Here is an 18,954-nt window from a genome sequence, read left to right on the forward strand (position 1 = left end):
CACTCTCCCTTAAATCCGATTGAGCTGATATTTGGCATAGGGTGTTTTTCCGAGGTGGTGAACATTTTTATGGGGTAACTTTTTGAAATTAGAGATGACCATTTTCATTGTCACCCAACTGTACATGTTAGTATTTATTATTTTAGACGTTTTAAATCAAATCCATCCAACCGTGATTCGTCAAATGTTAAAATATTATTCAAAGTAATTAAATTGTGGTGTGGTTTGACATGCCGCATGATAGATTTACCTAATATCAAATTCCTTTCTTATCCATATTCTGTGTTCACCGGAGCTTGTTCCGATCATCTCCGGAATCATTTCAGCGATTCGAACCATATTCGATAGCGACATCTAAAATTAGAATACCTCCCATCTGGCGGTTGCCACATTCTGATTCAGCTGGTGTCAAGCATATTTATTGACAAATTGAGGGTGCCGGTGTTACCCCCATGGGGTGCCGGCTTCACCCGCACTGGTTTGTGAACTCTGTTTTTATGTCAGCTTTGAACATTGATTATTACTTGCAAAATTGCCGTTCAAAAGCACTGATATTTGTTATATCTATTGGAAAATAATCGAGACAATAATTCTGTGAAGGAAACATAACAATATGTGCCCCTAGATCTCACAAAACAATACTTTCCCTTACGAGGCCGAGCTTACCCTCAGTTCCCCTATCTGGACTTGTATTGAACTTGATACATTTAGCATTATGTTTTGTAACAAACACTGAAATCACCTATAAAACGTGCAAAAAAGATCCGATTATTGCGGCGACTTCTGCACAACTGATTAAGGAAGGCACTGTTAGAATGGGGAGACAGGGGCATTTGCAGGGCTCAACAGGAACGATTTCCCAAATTACAAATCAAAACGCGACGGGTCAGTTATGTAGTGGTATAAGATTCGAAGCGAGGACATCTGAAGGCTCTTGGCTCAACGAAAGCATATGCAATTTGCTATCAAGTACGTAAGTCATTGGAAAAAATCATTATTGATCAAGAGTATTCTAGAAGTTTTGAAAAGTATTGCAAAAAATAACTGAAATCCTTTGAGTACTGTATTTCGTATAGAAAAGATAACTCTCCGTAATCTTGTGACGAACTAGAAGTTGATGCGCAAGTAAACGATTTACATTCTTTCAAATATATACCGGGAATTTGTGTTCAAAATAGGCACTCTCTGAAACAATACACTTTGTCCATCGAACCACTTTTTATAGCTGTATTCAGGAATTGCCTTCAGCTCACGCAGCGAATTCGGATCTCACGAAGCGGTAATTTAAGTTCCGGAAACAAGAAAAAGTCGCACGATGCCATATCTGCAGAGTACGGTGCTCCTTCAATCCCGTTCGTGCCAATTTTGGTCGAAAATTCGTTCATAGTGATCGATCGATAAGCTGGTGCATTATCGCGGTGCAAAATTCAAGTGAAGAATCCCTCCACATAGTGTAGATATGAAGTATAAATTTTATCTACCACTACGAATAAGGTATCCGTGAATCGCTTGCTCGAAATGCAAATGCAGTGTTCGTTTGTACGGACAGTGTGGACACAGGAGATATTGCAAATGAATTCCGCCCGTTTATAACTTATTGAAACGTCAGTCTCTCATAATCCTGATGACTTTTGCGTCATGATCACGTCCATTTGATTTTTGAGATAATATAACTTTGTAATGATGGAACTTCAAACGTCTTGGTGACGCTCCGTTGGAACTCTTACGCATTCCACATTTTCAGGTGTTCTTCAATTCCTCTGCCGTCCAATTAAGATTCCTGTTTGAGATTGAGGCATGGCTTTTCAAATAAATCGTGTTACAAATGGACAATATTACAAGTATTTTTTCGTTCTACTCAAAATACGGTACAAATTGATGAACGGGGCGGGACGGGACGATAAAAAATGTTCGAAAAACGGTACTGTCCCGATCAAAACGATACACCGAAACTAGCGTTGTCAGAAAGCATTTCATTATCGGCAACCGTGCCATTTCGTGCCTTGAAGCGTCAAATGGGCAAATAAAATCATCTGTCCCCCAACGCTTTAAAATGTTTGTATGTATGGAAGTAGACATCTCTTTCTTTTTTTCCGTCTTTTTTGGGATTGCATCCTAAAAAAAAGTCCAAACGACGTCAACGGGGACCGAACCAAGGCCGGCTGGAATGCAAGGCTGTTTTACACGACCACGCTATCCACATAACTGATGATGCTGTTGAGTAAACGCGTGATAATATTGCTCCTGATTATAAAATGAAGTTGGAAAGTGTTTTCTAAGAATAAAAAACAAGAAGTGGGTTATATTTGTGATATAACTGCAAGGTAGACGTAGGACTACCGTTGGCTCGGTAATCATTTATTTGAAATTGGATCTGAATTAATTCTCAATGCATGAATGAATGAATATTTTGAAAGATTGCTGAAAATTTTTCTTGTTAGTGTGTGGGTTGATGAGTATAAGTATGGAATTGTTATTAACATAAAATTCAACTCTTTCGAACTTGTTGGTGGTCCCGAAACGAACCAATGCATTTTGAGTTGCCTTGTAGATGCAACTGAAGATGTTTGATACATGACTCATTTTTGTTTTCGTGAGAATAACACGAGATTTTTCATGATCACGCCATACGCAGAATACAAACTGAGGGCGCCATTTCACGTTGAAAACGAAATAAAGTCTATATAACCTTGCATAAAATTCATTTCGTTTCTATCGTGATGAGGCAATTTTTCATGACTGTTCCATGCGAAAGCAGAACAGAAACTGATGCTATTGGATTGCAGCACGGGAACACCAAGCCGAATGCGTAAATGGGTGCGAATATTCCTTCGCTCGGACGCATTCACACGCAAACAATTTTTCTTGACTGTTCCATGCGAAAGCAGAACAGAAACTGATGCAAGTGAAAGTACTCACGCCTTGCGTGTGTCCGCTATGATTTCCCAAACACTAATGCAAGCGAGCAAAACAAATCACATCTTGCATGTATTCACTATAACGGTTTCTCCGTGTGCCTAGATTTTGCGTCCGTGTTCGGGAACACATTGCGATCACCAATCATCATCAATGAGCTAAAAATTGCAAGCTATTGAAATCATTTTCAATAGCTTGCAATTTTTAAACTATTGAAACGATTTTTGTGACCAATAAGTGACAATCATATAACTCGTTGACATTTTATCTTTCGGATGAAGTGATTATTATACCACTCCATTCAGCCGGTAAAGAGGTATTAACGTTCAAAACCTTGCAGTCCAGCGTCACTCTCTCGTTTTCGAAACTTTGAACTTACACCCCGGTACAGAAATGAAAGACGTAGTCCTACGTCAAAAGGAGCGCATGAAGGAGAGCAATATATCTCTCTGGGCCGTGTATGTAGCAAAGTATGCGGAAAGCTTATTTGTCTTTTTTTTCGCTCGCTCGTATTAATCTTATATTGCTGTACCATATATATTATACAAATGCTTACCAGTATTTGAGAGTCAAGACATTTTCTGATATGTTTAGGCTCATTTAATGTAATAAATCGGGATGACAAATCATGAGCTAAAAATCAATTTTGGGTGTACGTTTGGTCAGCCTATGTATGTGTAGAGAATATACCGATTTCCCTTTAGCTCGATAGACTCAAATGAATTGATCGATTGGCTAGAATCGAGGAACATGTAAAAAATCATTTTCCTTTTATAGTTTCGGAAACGACTTTTTCGGTTTGTTTATTTTTGTTTTTAAACGAATAAATGTGGAGTCCACATTGCAACTCTGTGATAGCGATGAGTTGGCGCTTGGGAATGTTACAATAATTTCATAAGAACTTGTGCGAGCCACAGTTTTGATGTCTAATCCCTTTTGAAGCAATATCTATCTCCACCTGGGTCCTGGTCCACAATGCATAAGCCTTCTTTTACGTAACTCAAAACTAGCTTGCAAACACGATGATACCGTTGAAGTGTGCAGGCAAAGTTTTTCCCCACTGAGAGAAATCTTGGGATCGTATGACGCACACCAACAAATACTACGGATACATTTCTAAGCAGATTGCAGCTTTTCCGTTCCAACTTTTCCAACGTCACAACAGTGCGCTGTGGCGGAACAAAGTTCGCACCAATTATAGAAGAAGGTTTCATTCCTTCGACTCGACTTGAAGGTTCACCTTAAAGTGATCAACGGTAGGAATTCCTGTCCCCCCAGTCGCCACTAGTAAACGAGCAAATAAAAGCTCAGCGGAAAAGAATGTTTTCCGCTCAAATCGTAAATAATCCAGTCCCCAACATATTTTCCATCATCTACTTACGCGATTTGGCCTTCGGTGTAATCCCATTGTCATCTCCTTTCGGCTGGCGTGGCCAGCAACGGAGACAACACGACGTAGTCACTGTGGCAGGGGAATAAATATTGACTCCTTTGACCCGGTCGACAAGGGGTAGGGCGGGGTGGTCGTCGGGTCTCTGTAACCAACGGAAAGAAAAATTCTTTCAAAGAAAACAGCTGCATTCTCCGCGCTTTTATCCCCAAGCTGGATTCTGTGCTATTGAATGAGTCGAAGTGATTTCTTTTTTTTTCCGTTGCCGAAGCTGTCTTGACCTGCTGCCGCTTCGAACCAATCTTCTACCTTTTTTTTGCACTCTCAGAATCCCAAAGAAACGGGAAGACGGTGAAAGTAAGTACATCATAAATAAAAATAAATCCATTACTATATTTGTCATCACTTTCTCGTCGCTTTCTGTCGCTCGGCGGCCTGGAATCTTCTTTTACACGTTGGAGCAGGGGAAATACGGATGTATCGTATCATTGGTATATCCTGTGCGGGGCTATGGAATGGGACACGTCTCCGACGTTAGTGCCAGGTGAAGAACTCTTGGAATTATGGACATCTTAAGTACAGAATTTTCCTCCGGGTCCAAACTCTGTGATATACTCGGCCCAAAATTTGGTCGCCCAAAATTAATCCCGGGAAGGCGGACATTTTGCGCTCCCTCAAAACCACAACCCTAATTTTATCCAGCGCAAAGCGCGCCCTGACGGGACAGAATTCTGCAGCGGAGACACGTTAACCGCGCCGTCGTCACACATTTACGCCTAAAAGGTAACCAAACCACAACAGCATCAGCAGCATACACACAGCATCATCACTCTGTCGTTGTGGAAAATTCGCTGCTGATATGTTGCTACTTGTGGTCTCATCGTCACCGTCCCCAACAGCAGAGCAGCCATGTTCAACGTCGAAACCACCGCGCTTTGCAACAAAATCCTTCGAAGTGGTTCCCCACCGTCTCCCTGCGCGGGTGGGAAACGCTGTCGTGGACCAACAATGAAAAAAAAAGTTTGACAAACGCGCACACCGTGTGGTGTGTGTGTGTGTGTGAGTGTGGGCGGGTTGGTGCGACCGACCACCACCCTTTTGTGCGGTTCCAATCCGGGCTGTTAATAATTTAGAAAGAAGAACAACTTTTATTCTTGCGCTGGCTATGATGACGTTCCATTGGGGGATGGAGCGTTCCTTTTTTCTCTCTTCATCTTTTCAGATCCTATAACTACTTCTATCGTTTTGAATTTTGTCTCAGCGTGACGCTGCTACGGTTCCGGAGAGAGGGAATCAACTGCTGTAAAAGTTCATATCGCCGAGGGAAACCCGGCTTGTGATCGCGCAGAATGCGGAGAAAGTTAACTATTTTATTTATTTTTCTTTTCATTTGTGGCCCTTGAGATATACCAACGGCTCTGTTGATTTTACCTTCGGATTGTATTCGTTAATTTTTCTATTCTACATCTAGCCTTGTAAACTATCTGAAAGAATAATGCTAATGAATATTTTTCTCTCTTTCTTTTCTGAAATGATTATTCATTTATGTTTGTGTAGGGGTGTATGGTGATGTACAACGTGTAAAGATTCTCTACAACAAGAAGGATTCAGCACTGATCCAGATGGCTGAACCTCATCAAGCGTATTTGGGTAAGTAACGTCATTCTTTCTCTTTAATTTATTTTATATATTCGCTTAAAACGCCAGATTTTGAGGTAGGACTACGTCTTCGATTTCTATATAGGGGGGTCATCCTACGGAAAATTGAGGGATTTCAAATGCATATTACGGCAAAATCGTTATTTTGATATATACATTTTATGTGCTATGGAAATTTGGCATCTCTGCCTTGACGCAAAAAGAATGACGAAATAATTCATCCGTATTTTGTAGAGCGGATCCCCTCCCAATCAGATTGGTAGACTCGAAAGCAATTTTAATTTTTTTGTACCAAGGCGATTAGAAGTATATCCTAAGATGGACCATTGTGTCAAAACCTCTCTGTAACCACCTTGGAAGTATATTGTGTTTTGTTTGTAAACAACTTCGCTTGTGACCAGCGATCATACGTTACCTGGATTTTCCAGGTGTTCCCGGTTCACTATCGTATTCCCTCTGTATTATTTCTGATTCATCTAAAAAATGTTATGGCCTTTGATACATTTGTTTCAGTGCACCATAAGTTTCAACTTCGTCATTCCAAACTGACGCTCCAAGTCGATATTCATATGACTTTAATACAGTTTTATTTGGCTAAGTTTTGCTTGCAACTGTTGCCTTTTAGTTTTAATATTATATAATGTTCGAGGTCTGTTTTTTATTTTTATTTAAATTCTGGTATTCCTTTTTTTAGATATGATTATATTTCCTTGAGTTGGTCCATTTAATACAACTTATTATTATTAGTAGCATCTTTGTTCGTAATAATCATGAAAAAAAATATCAATGTTTGATTGAAAATGATTAATACGGTTTACTAATCAATCAAATTTTCATTGGGTTTTTACATTTCTTATTTGCTAATCTTTGCTTTCTTCCGTCACGGTCGCCATGATATGAAATGATATGAAGTTCAACGCTATTGATATAAACACATTCACGGTAGCTCGTTGGATCTGTGATACTGTGGATCGTATTAAATAACACATAGTTCAACACATCACCATTTGATTTACCTTCACTTTAAAAGAAAACATTTTAAGTACATCCGCGTCCTGTCACGGTCGTCATACAATATTTACTGGCTTTGGACACTGAATAGACAAACCGACAAATTATGAAGATACAACATATTCTTTCGCCCGAACTCACATGACGAACAATATATTTATTCGCGCGTCCTTACTGAACTCTACAACGATACTGCTCTTAACTCTAGTTACACAGTTCTTACGTTAACTCTTACTGTTAGTCATCGGGGAAGCCGTTTAAAAAAACATAAACAAATTCATTCAGCGATAGAGTACAATTTCCTTTCCTTTTTTCCACTACAAAAATTCATAACTTTTGAACTACTGGACCGATTCAGACGATCGACATATCAAATTGAAGCTCATGAGATAGTTTTTTTTTTGAATAAATATTACTTTTGCGAAAAATTTGGATTTTCGCTGTTGTAATCATGATTTAGGGAGTTTGTTAAAATTTTTCGGTTAAAGATAAAGGGAAGATTGGATTCTAGTCGCATAGGTCTAGTCTAGTCACAGAGGAATATCGAGCGAAGACTTAAAACATGTTAAATTTGCAAAATAAAGAACGAAAAATATCACTTCTCTGATTTTCGGATATAATATGTAAAAATTGATCCAATTTGATGTGTCGATCATCTAAGTCGGTTCAGTGGTTCAAAAGTTATGAATTTTTGAAAAAAAATATTTTTGGGAAAAAGTTGCAAAAATTTTATTTTTTGAAATTGAAAATTAGGTGAATTGAAAATTGTTAAAATCGAAAACATAAAGATTGAGAAGATATTGATTATAAATTATAAATTGCCAAATGAGAAAATTTAACATATGAATACTTTATACTTATACTTTAAAAAAATCAATTCACCAAATTTTCAATTTTCAATTCTTTAATTTTAAAAATATAAAATTTTCTCTCAAATTGAAACCACCTTACTATTTCTTAATTTTTAAATTTCTTCATTCAAAATATTCCCAATAATTTTAATTTTCAAATTTCTTCATGTTAAATTCCCACAATCTCAAATTTTCTGAATTCTCTCAATTTTCAATATATTTTTTAAAACTTCAAGTTTCTCAATGATTTTCTCATTTTTCAATACCTCAAATTTTTAATTTTTAACATTTTTAAAAACATTTTTAAAAAATATTTTCAGTTTTACAAATTTTGAATTTCTTTGAAAATTGAATTTTTTCTCAAAGTTTTCTCAGTTTCCTGAATTTATACTTCCTTAAACATTGAGTTTTTTCCACTTTCTCTTCTTTTTTAATTTTGTCGAATTCAAACTTCCTAATTTGTAATTAGGAAGTTTTATAGTCAATTTTTATAACTTTGAGTTTTCGCAAATTTGAATTCTCTCAATTATCACTTCTATTAATTTTGATTTGAAGTTTTTGCCAAATTACTTATTTATAATTACTATAATAGAATATATAATACCTATAACATAAATTACTATAATTAAAAATTAATCAATTAAAAATTAGTCAATTACTCATAATTTTTTCAATTTTCAAGATCTCTCATTTCAGAATTTTCATGATTTGAAATTTTAAAAATTGTAAATTGTCTCGATTTCATTTTCTTTCAATTCTTCTAATTCTTTTTCTCGAATTATTTCTCTTAATTTTTATTTTTCTCATTTTTTATGTTTTTCGTGTTTAGTTCTTCCAGTTTCATTTTTTTTATCTTCAATTTTTTCTTTATAGTTTTAATATTTTAAAATCACATAAACATTATTCAGTTTCAAAATTTCACAATTTGCTCAATTATTTTAATTTTTAGTTTTTTTCATGTTAATTCCCACAAACTCTAATCTTCTGCATTATTAATTCACTCAATTTTCAATAATTATTATTTTAATTCTAATTTTCTCAATGATTCTCTCATTTTTTTTATTTTGCAATTTTGAAATGATAAATAGTTCAAAATGTTTTAAATATTCTTAATTTTGTTTTATTTCTTTAATCTCTTGATTTTCAATTTTCTCAGTCTCCTTAATTTTCAATTCCTTCAACATTGAATTTTCTTCACTTGTAATTCTCTATATTATATATTTTAATTTTCCGAATTTTCTAATATTTATTTTCAATTTTCTTAATTTTGAATTTTCTCAAATTCCAATTTTCTCAATTGGTTTTTTCTTAACTAATTTGCTAAAAAAATTTAACTTTTTCTTTTCTTCTGCTACGAGTTCTATGGTTTTTCGTGGGCTGTATTATAGTGACTTTCAACTCATTTGGCTGGTTCGTCACTTTTACTTCCATTTTTGGAAGAATGTCGGGAGTGAGAATTGAACTCATGACCTTTAGCGTGAGAGGCATGGATGTTACCACTACGCCAGATCGCCTCCACATCATCTCAGCTTGATTTCCATAATTCTTTTAAGTTATCTTCAAAAAATGGTGTACAGAGCCGGTGGATAACGAAGACTACATTGCGACGTTTAGTTTTGAGCCAAACTAAGATAAAAAATCATTAAGTAAACAGTATGCCGCCATATGCGCCGGTCGATAAGCGATTGGCTCCTAGATATCCTTATCCTTGCCCTAGTTTATTGCCCTCCCGTCTAGTAGTCTGGAAACACCACGACCGCGGGTCATCAAATAAATTTTGTTACACCCATCCCTCCGTTATTCACATAGCGCAAGAGGAATTCAATGAACCTGCTTCGATTGCTCAAGTGAGCTATTTGGGATTTCTCCTGTCCTTCGCCATTTGAACAGAGATAACCTCCGTGATGCCTAAACTGATAATTGGACTCACCGCATATGGTGCGATGATTTAACCACACGCTCTATGGCTAGGAAATGAATCACGCTCTGAAATCGTAATCCATGCGACATTATTGAGAGCATCGCTGTGAATGTTTACAAACATTTTCAAATCTACATGGTTCGTCTAGAACCCTTGAAGTGTTGCACAGTACACAGTATGCTGAATTTCTTGAGCATGGTAACACATGATTTCTTTCTGTTGGGTCTTTTATCGAGAGGAGTATTTTTGTCGGATTGCGCTCCTATTTTCTTTCAAAGGAAAAATGTCCTGCGCGACTCGTTTGAAACCCCATGCCTCAAACAATGGTAGCGTTTTACCAGAGATCAGTTGGTGGCCTTTCAAACATTTATTGCCTCGTTGAAAATGACGATGCATTTGTCACTGAATTTTCTGTTATTTCTGATGATTTAATTAGTGTTTTTAATAGTCTAGTTGATTTAAAACAAAAAAAACAAAAGGCTAAATTTCTTAAAGCAATGAAAAATGGAAGGCTAGGAGAATGAACAGAGATTGAAAGTAGCATTCGTAAAAAAAACTCCAACTGAGATAGACAAAAACATATTGTATGATTAGTGGACAATAATCAGAGGTATTATGAATAATGAGATAAAATGGAACAAAGAATCTGTGGGTGCAAATATTTTCAGAAATGGGAAACAAAATTTCGATCTGGAATGTGACAATTTCTATGGCAAAATTTCTAAAATCGAGATCTGCTTCGCAAAGTCTCTTCATCATCTGAATATGAACGATTAAAATTCGGTGTAGAGAACAAAGTTGGTACAAAAAGAATGTTTGATTGTTTGGATTTATTCTCGGTTTTATTCACTCGTTCATAAAATTCTTCAAAAAATGGCATTTAGTTCAATTTGTTTTTTGATTGCGTGTCCCGTTTTTATTGCTGAACTATTTGGTCAGCCTAGTCATAAGAGATGTAATCAGAGTCTCTACAGGCAATGTTTCAGACAAGAATAATATTGCCGAGACAATTTGGCTATTTAAGCTTTAGTTTAAGAATGCACTGTAAGATGATGGTTTCTTCTCGTGTTGAGCTGAATCAAATAAACTGAACGATTAATATCTCTTTAGGGACGACTTTATTAATAAAGATTTTTATGTACATTTATGAATATCGTTACAAGAAAACCAGAGAATGTTGAGTGTTTCGTGTTATTGTTGGAGTATATATCTGATTTTTTTAACAGTTTACTATTGGAAATAGACAATATTAATAATTAATGATTCCGGATTCTTACTGCCACAATAACTCTTACAATCCGTTTGAAGTTCAGTTCATATAACAAATGGTTTTTCTAGAGCCACTATTTGGGGTATTGAATGAGAGTAAATTTACGGACTTCTGAACATTTACAAAATCATCTCAAAGTCCTACGTCAAGTTTCCGTCCGTGCCTTTAGGCCCAGACTCTTCTCCTTTTTTCTTGGTTGCTTGATGAAAAGTAATCATCAGCTGTGGAGAATTTCCGCCCCCTCCCTTTTTCAGAGCGCGAATATGTGACGTAAGGGAATTTCCAGCCAAAAGAACATTCATTTCTGGTGCATCAACACAGAAACATGGGCAGCTGCGCGCGTTTTGGAAGTCTCTCTTCCACCTGCAGCATTTGCCGCAGTTTTTCTTGCTTTTTTTTCGTTCCATATCATCTCGCATGGGGGAGATTTTTCAGAACTTTTTTTTTCAGTACAATTTCTCGAATGAAAAGAAATGGAAAAATTTCGGCTACCTCTTCGAGCCTCTTGATGCGTTGTTGTGCCAAAAATAAAAAAAGATAATATAATGGAGCGCGCTGATAGTGAAAGGAAACCACAACTAAAACGTGAAAAGCGCATTCCGGTGGGATGAGGAGGATACGCCCCATCCAGGTTTTCTCCCTTTGGGGCTGTTATTTACATTTTGTACACACAATAAATCCTGTAATAAATATGTAATCAGTTGACTGTGAACTGAACAGTGGAGCTGCATGTTTTTTTCCGACTTTCACAGAGCGCGGTGAAGAACTTTTGCCGAGTTTTTTTCCCCAGCAAAACTATTCTACCGTTTGGTTGAACTCCGGCTGGTAACGCCGCGGAGAATCCGCAGCTCATTACACTGCAAAATTAATATGTTCGCTGTTGCTCCAATTACACGTGAATTTTTCCTTTGCTGTGCGTTCGGTAAAAATACCACCCGCTTCCTTCGGGCTAGAATCGTCCTTTCTGTTTACATATTAAATAATAATTGGCAAAAATGTTTACATCCAGCAGAGCTTGCGGCTATTGCGGTCCCAACGAATAATACCAACCAACGCAACGCTGTGCAACCCACAGAATAACATCCAAAATATATATAAAAATGTTCTCTCCGCAGTGCACTGGTTTCCGTTTTTCCTCCGGCTATTCTGAGGAAAAAATATAACATCAACTACACATCCTGACAGCGATATTTTAATTCAACTCCCCCATACCTCCTCGAAGTAGCAGCATTAAAAATTCCCTCCATTCAATGCGTGGCGATGAAAAAGTTGAGCTACAGCTCTGAAAAGCTGAAATGAGCGGCAAAAAAATCTCGTGGATTTTTTAATTCACTCACTTTCGCCGAAACATACATGAACATCCCGCAGCAGAAACGCGTTAAACAAATAGAACTACCCAAAAATTAAATCAATGGAAAGCCAATCCACACACACACACAGTATAGACACAAGGAACCCCTGTGAGTGATGTGGGTGGGGGCGGTGGATGGTATGGATAGGGTAACACGCCACAAAATATACGCCCCCGCAACACAGAGAGACGACATGCCAACACAACAAAACAAAACGGAACAAACAAATGCTGCTGCAATGAACTCTCTCTGCATGGCACGCCACTACCTTATGCGCGTGTTTCGCTGCCAAATATTTGGTAACGCAGTCAATTTCCTGTCACTTAATTCATACCTTTTTTTTTATTGGTGTTTCTTTCGGTGCTCGGGTGTATACATGGAGATTGTGTAACGTCAAACGGTGAGCTTGTCGTTAATTATACGCTTGTTTTTGACACGTGGATAATGTTACAAGCGACGGGTTGTAAACAAGCGAAGATTGGTTTAACCGTTTCAAAAAAGTGATTTTCATTTTTAAGATCGTTTTTCATTGGACTAACTCTGCCGGATTTCTGTATGAACGTCCTCAATAAAAGTTGAACACGTCAAAATCCAGACACGAATGTCTTGTTGGAATTTTAAAATGCATTTTATTTTCCATAGTTCAATGCAACAGATTGAGTATGGTTATTGTGAGACCATCGCTTCAGACTTCATTCTTACCATAGGCTATAAGCTGTGCTCCCGTGGTCGAGTGGTTAGCGTCACACCTAACATGCCGGGGTTCGGGTTCGATTTCCATTCTGGTCGGGGAAATTTTTCGTCAAATCAATTTCATCCGACTTGCACTATGGTCACGCATATTCTAGAGCTTGCCACTCAGAATGCATTCAATTCGTGTTATTTGGCATAGAAATCTCAACTAAGTACTAGTAGAATTGACTCAAGTAATACTACGTTGAGACGGCGAAGTTCCTCTAGGAACGTTAGTGCCATTTAAGAAGCTATTGCTCGAATTTTCCTTCGTGCGTACATGAACTATTAACTTTTGCACTTGCCTTGTTCCCACTTATTTAGTTGCCAAATTTTATTTCCGCGTGAAATCCCTTCTTCAATTGCAGTTCTACTCTTTTTTTCAGTATGTGCTTCACAAATGAACCACAGCAACGCAATTTTCGCTGTACCGCTGTTTGGAGGAATTCGAGTAGTGGCCGCCAGCCAGTCCAACCAGAATAGACAATCAACCTCTTGATGCTCCAGAAAAGGCTGTAGTCTCTTCCGTAGACTCTGCTCGTAAATTTGCTGGTGCACGGTCCCAGAAATAATGAAAGTTCCACTTATCAGCCCACAACTGCGGATTGCTTGCCAGACAAAGAACTCTTTGGGGAATTTCGACTTCTTGTTTTTATACATTTTAAGGGAACTCTTCCAGACAACCGTAACCACGCAATCAATATATTGTCAATTTTCGTACAGATTCCTGGAGTGCCTCTTTGCCTCCGAATTCTGCTATGCATTATGGTCCGGTACAATCTGGGCCTTCAATCTTCAAAATCCAACCATTTTCTTCCTTTTTTGCCCTTTCCGATTGAAAAAAAAATTTCTCCAGATGACAGTAGATCTCGACGTTTCATGCAATTTGAAGACATTTGTCATCCAAAATGTTTTGTTCGAAAACTCCGATTTCCTTTTCGATTTTTCGACTTTCAAAAAAAACTTAAACCTTGACCGCTCTCCCTTAAGTCCGATTGAGCTGAAATTTAGCAAATTTCGCAGGATCTCTGCAGATTTATGGAGTTTACTGAATACTTTTGAAGATTCCTTGAACTCCAAACTCTGAAAATTTTATGAAGAGTTCTGAAGAACTCCGAAAATTTCATGATGATTTTCGAAGATTTCTGAATACTTTTGAATATTAAAGACATCCGAAGGCCTTCAAAATATTTCTGATGACTTTTGAAAACATTTGGAGACTGCTAGAAACTGCTGAAAATTTCTTAAGATTTCTCGGCGCTTCTGAAGACCTCTAAAAGTTTTTCTTAAGCCTGCTGAAGTTTTCTTAGGTACGTCATTAGTCCAAATTCTTTGGAACAGTTCTTGAAGAATGAATATTTCTGACTTCTAGTACACTTTTTAAAATTTCTCAATACTTCTGAAGACTTTCGAAGACGTTTGGAGACAATGAAAAAAAACTTCGGAAGACTTTCGAAGACTTCGGAAAACGTCCAAAATCTTCAGAAGGCTTTAGAAGGCTTCAGAAGACTTTGGAAAATTTCAAAATGCTTTAGAAAACTTCAGAGGACTTCAGATGGTTCAGAAGACTTGGCAAGGCATCAGAAGATTGAGGAAAACTTCTGGAAACTTCCGAAAAAATAATTGAGACTTTTAAAGGACTATAAATACCTTCGAACACATTGGAAACTGTAATTTGATTTATCAAAGGCAAGAAAAATACATAAATTCTTAGTTTTCTTATTTTCCTACAATTTACTTTCACATAGTTTACTATAAAATACTTCAGGAAACCTCATAAGATTACAATCGACTACAGAAAACTTCAAAAGTCTTCAGAAAACCCCTTTCAGGAGGCTTTTGGAAGCTTCGGAAGATTTTGAAAGATTCCTGAGAATTTCAAAAGAATAATGAATTCCCAAAGAATAAATTAAAGTTTCTGAAGAGCTTAAAATGCCTTCAAACAAGCCTTAAAATCCTCAATTTCCTTATTTTTTGTAAAGTATTCTTCCCTAGAGATTGCTTCCAAAGACTTCAGAACGCTTCCGAAGTTTCTAAAGTCTTCTGATGTACTCTTAAACTTTTGGGCTCTTCTGATGCCTTTTGAGATCTACTGACTTCTGAAGACTTCAGAACACTACGGAAGATATCAGAAGGTTTCAGACGACTCTAGGGGACTTCAGAAGACTCTAGAAGGCTTCCTAATTCTTCCGTAAAATTAATTAAGCGTTCTAAAGGACTAAAAATAGCAGTGACAAATAAAAGACTATAGTTCGCTTATTCTACTAGAGTTTCCTTTACTAGAGATTACTACTAAAAAAACATAGAAGACTTCGGAAGGGTTCAGAGCACTTGAGAACACTTCTGATGAAGGCTTCAAAAGACTTCAGAAGATTACAGAAAGATTCGGAAGGCTTCAGACGACTTCAGAAGACTTCAGAAGACTTCAGAAGACTTCAGAAGATTCAACAGATTCCTAGAGTTTACTACTGAAGACTTTGGAAGACATCAGATGACTTTAAAAGAATCCAGATAACGGGCTTCGGGGAGCTTCAGACGACTCGAAAAAAAATCTGTAAATTTTCGAATAGCTTATCACTTTGAACCAATGACAATAAGAAGAATAAAAAAGACCTTTGTTTCTTTTCCTAGAGTTTCCCTTTCTGAGCATAATCTATAAATCTATAAATAAAATATAAATGTATACATAAAAAATAAATCAGAAGGTTTCAGAAGACTCTAGACAACTTGAGAAGACTTCAGATGTCTTCATCTGAGATTACTTCTTAAAACTTTGGAAAAGGCTTTAGAAGACTCCAGTTCACTTCTGTGGACTTCAAAAGACTTTGAAATTTTCCAAAAGAATTATTCAAGTCTTCTGGAGCCCCAAAAATTACCTTACATTAATGACAGGGAGAAGATTTAAAAGCCTGCGCGACTTTACGAGTACCGATGATGTTGAAATCTCTCTTAGGTGGCAGTGACAGTGGCTCAAAAATCATAAAAACACAGAACATAATTCATGAGCAATTCCAGGGAATGACCTGAAATTATGTGACATTTTAGTAGAATATTTTTTAATAAATGATATTCAAACTTAATGGTTAACTTTTTTGAATGAAACAAAGAATAATTTTGAGAATGGTTAAGTTGTTATATTGTTCGATCTTTTTTCCGAGTGTTAATTGAAATAGTTAGTCAGAAACGCTTGAAAGTTTCAGCTTTATTGCAATATCGAAAATGTCTTTAACATGATAGAATTGTTATTCAGGTGTTTTTAAAAATTTCAAATATTGAAAACATGTTTTGAAAATTTAGGACCTTCAATGGGCTTTTTGAAAACCAAAAAGGGTGAAAGGCCATGTCCGAGACATGACCGCATAGTTGATGTAGGATTGCTTTGCGATATTTGTTGCATGAAAACCAAAAAAGGTGAAAGGCTATGTTCCAGACAGGACCGCATAGTTGATGTAGGATTGCTTTGCGATATTTGTTGCATGTTGATTTAGAATATCTTTCAAAAATCAATGCCACAGTCAATGTAGACCACTACTTAGCACAAACATTTGTGGGAAGTTAGAAGCTCTAATTTCAATGTATACAGTATACAGAAATCTGGTTCATCTATCAACTATGTCTGAGTAAAAAACGCTTGAAGCATGGTCGTTATCAGGTATCTATTGAAGCAGCAAATCTATTTGATTCAATTCTCGATCAGTCAAGGTTCTTCCCGGATATATACCACTAATTTGGTGACAAATATTTTTATCGATCATCCATACCACGTGTTTCCAGCTTATATCAGATTAACTATTATGATGCATATTAAAATACACATTTTCGCTCCTCTTCTCTTCACTTTCAGCTATGACCCATTTAGACAAGCTCCGCATCTGGAACAAGACGATCCGTGTAATGGCCAGCAAGCATCAGGCGGTGCAGCTGCCGAAGGAGGGCCAGCCGGACGCCGGCCTGACCCGCGACTACGCACAGAACCCACTGCACCGATTCAAGAAGCCGGGCAGCAAAAACTATCAGAACATCTATCCACCGTCTGCCACACTGCATTTAAGCAACATTCCGTAAGTGTAATCGTATTTACTTTTAATTTAGTGCACTTTTCGGCTTGACCACGACCCCCTTCCCAACTGCGCGACGCTCGGCTCTTCTTGATACAAAAACAATTTTCAGTTGCTGCTGCTGCCACAACACAGCGCATCATCCACTGGTGTCCCCCGGGTTGATTCGCCTGAGACCAAAAGCTGGAATTAAAGCTTCACAATCGCTTGCCCCACGGGGAACACTTACCCGTCGAGATGCTGCGGCGGCAAGGCGGCGAGGGAACGATCCGAAGGGAGGTGGTGAAACTTTTAATTATCTTCCGTACCCTCGTTCACCAGCAGCAGCAGCAGCAGCTGGGGTGCTCACGGGGCTATGGATGGTAACCGTGGAGATCTCCATGTCCACCGTAGAAACGACATGGCTCATTTTATTTCCCACAATGACAGAAGAGGGGGAAGAAGAATTTTTAATCCTTTTGTTTGCTTTGTGACGGTCGACCATGTCCCCCGAAGCGCGCACTCACAGAATGTAAAAGAGTAAGGTGAATGTAAAAATTAATAGTTTGGTCAGTGAGTGAAACCCTGGCTGGCTCTAGAGCGAACTTAACCTCTCGTATGTTGACACTAGTAGAAGATAATTGTAATTAAATAAGTGGATTTAGTGTGCCGGCACAAGTAGAGATGATGTCCCTCGAGCAGACAGAGATAGAGCACCATTCATCTGCGGGAGTTTATTGCGAGGGATTTTCTTTAAATTAGTACTAATTTTTAGATCTGATCTAGAGTCCTACTAATAAACGATAGTTTTAGTGTCGTTCACCCCCCTGCTCTGAGTCAGCCGATTTCGAAGGGTAGTCTCACAATTTGTTTTTGTTTGTATGAAACACATGATAAATGAGTTTTACTGTAGGGGTGGTCGTCATCACAAATGGGCTGACCATCAGCAGCATTAATTTCTATTCATTAAGTGTGGGTGCGAATGCTTTGTCCTCCCTCCAATGTGGTGACAAAATCACTGCTATCTGGGACCCAAAAATGTGACCCGCATTCAGTTCAGGGGGACACCAGAGCGAGAATAATTAAGCAATGTCGAATCGATATTTCAGGCTTCACTCGGGATGCTGCGGGGCTAGCTAATGGTGTTAAACTTTCCGCTCTGTTGTTGGATCTCAGGTGAGAAGGGCAGGCAAACAGACAGACAGACTGACAGGTGAACCCAGCAACCCTTCTTAACGCTCGATTTCATTGAATAGATTCTTTATGGTAATGTAATCAAATGGAAAAGTGCGCCCGAGGTGGGTGTCTCTTGTTCAGCTGTGTGGTTGATGAGATTTTTGGTGCCCCAAACTGCAGTAGGGAAACGAGAGAATAATTGCTATGTAATCATCGTTTGGGGTGCAACGGTGAAATAATTATTCCAGCTTTAATGAAAAGTGTTATATTTACCTCTATTTTTTCCTGTTACAGATCTACCGTCACCGAGGAGGAGATCAAAGAAGCCTTCACTAAAAATGGTTTCGAAGTCAAAGCTTTCAAGTTTTTCCCGTAAGTATCGTATTGATATTAAAAATCAATGAATGTTCGTACTATGATAGTTTACCACTATATAATTGGTTGTTCGGAAAGTAATTTCTTTTTTGAATGAAATTGAAGGTTCTGATTTTTCTGGCAGAAAATCCGATCTTAGTAATGTTTGTGTAGTAATACATTCCATCAAAGCCGTAAACGCTTCTGGCGTATGAGGTCTAACATTGTCATGGTGGAACACTGTCCTTTTTTCTATTCGTATTTCGCATTAAATTTGTTCGAACT

The 18,954-nt window shown here is 37.6% G+C and overlaps 1 protein-coding gene across 13 annotated transcripts in view; it reads left to right on the forward strand.

The window, feature by feature from the left end:
* Positions 1–18,954, forward strand: part of LOC129775128 (polypyrimidine tract-binding protein 2) — a 658,886-nt gene that overhangs the window by 623,526 nt on the left and 16,406 nt on the right. For all 13 annotated transcript variants that reach the window (XM_055779479.1, XM_055779504.1, XM_055779496.1 and 10 more), the window contains 3 exons: positions 5,864–5,956; positions 16,947–17,163; positions 18,610–18,687. In XM_055779479.1, the coding sequence (XP_055635454.1) occupies positions 5,864–5,956; positions 16,947–17,163; positions 18,610–18,687 (388 nt within the window). The remainder of the gene's footprint in view (positions 1–5,863; positions 5,957–16,946; positions 17,164–18,609; positions 18,688–18,954) is intronic.

The sequence above is a fragment of the Toxorhynchites rutilus genome, chromosome 1 (genome assembly GCF_029784135.1).
Source record: "Toxorhynchites rutilus septentrionalis strain SRP chromosome 1, ASM2978413v1, whole genome shotgun sequence".
In the NCBI taxonomy this organism is placed as follows: domain Eukaryota; kingdom Metazoa; phylum Arthropoda; class Insecta; order Diptera; family Culicidae; genus Toxorhynchites; species Toxorhynchites rutilus.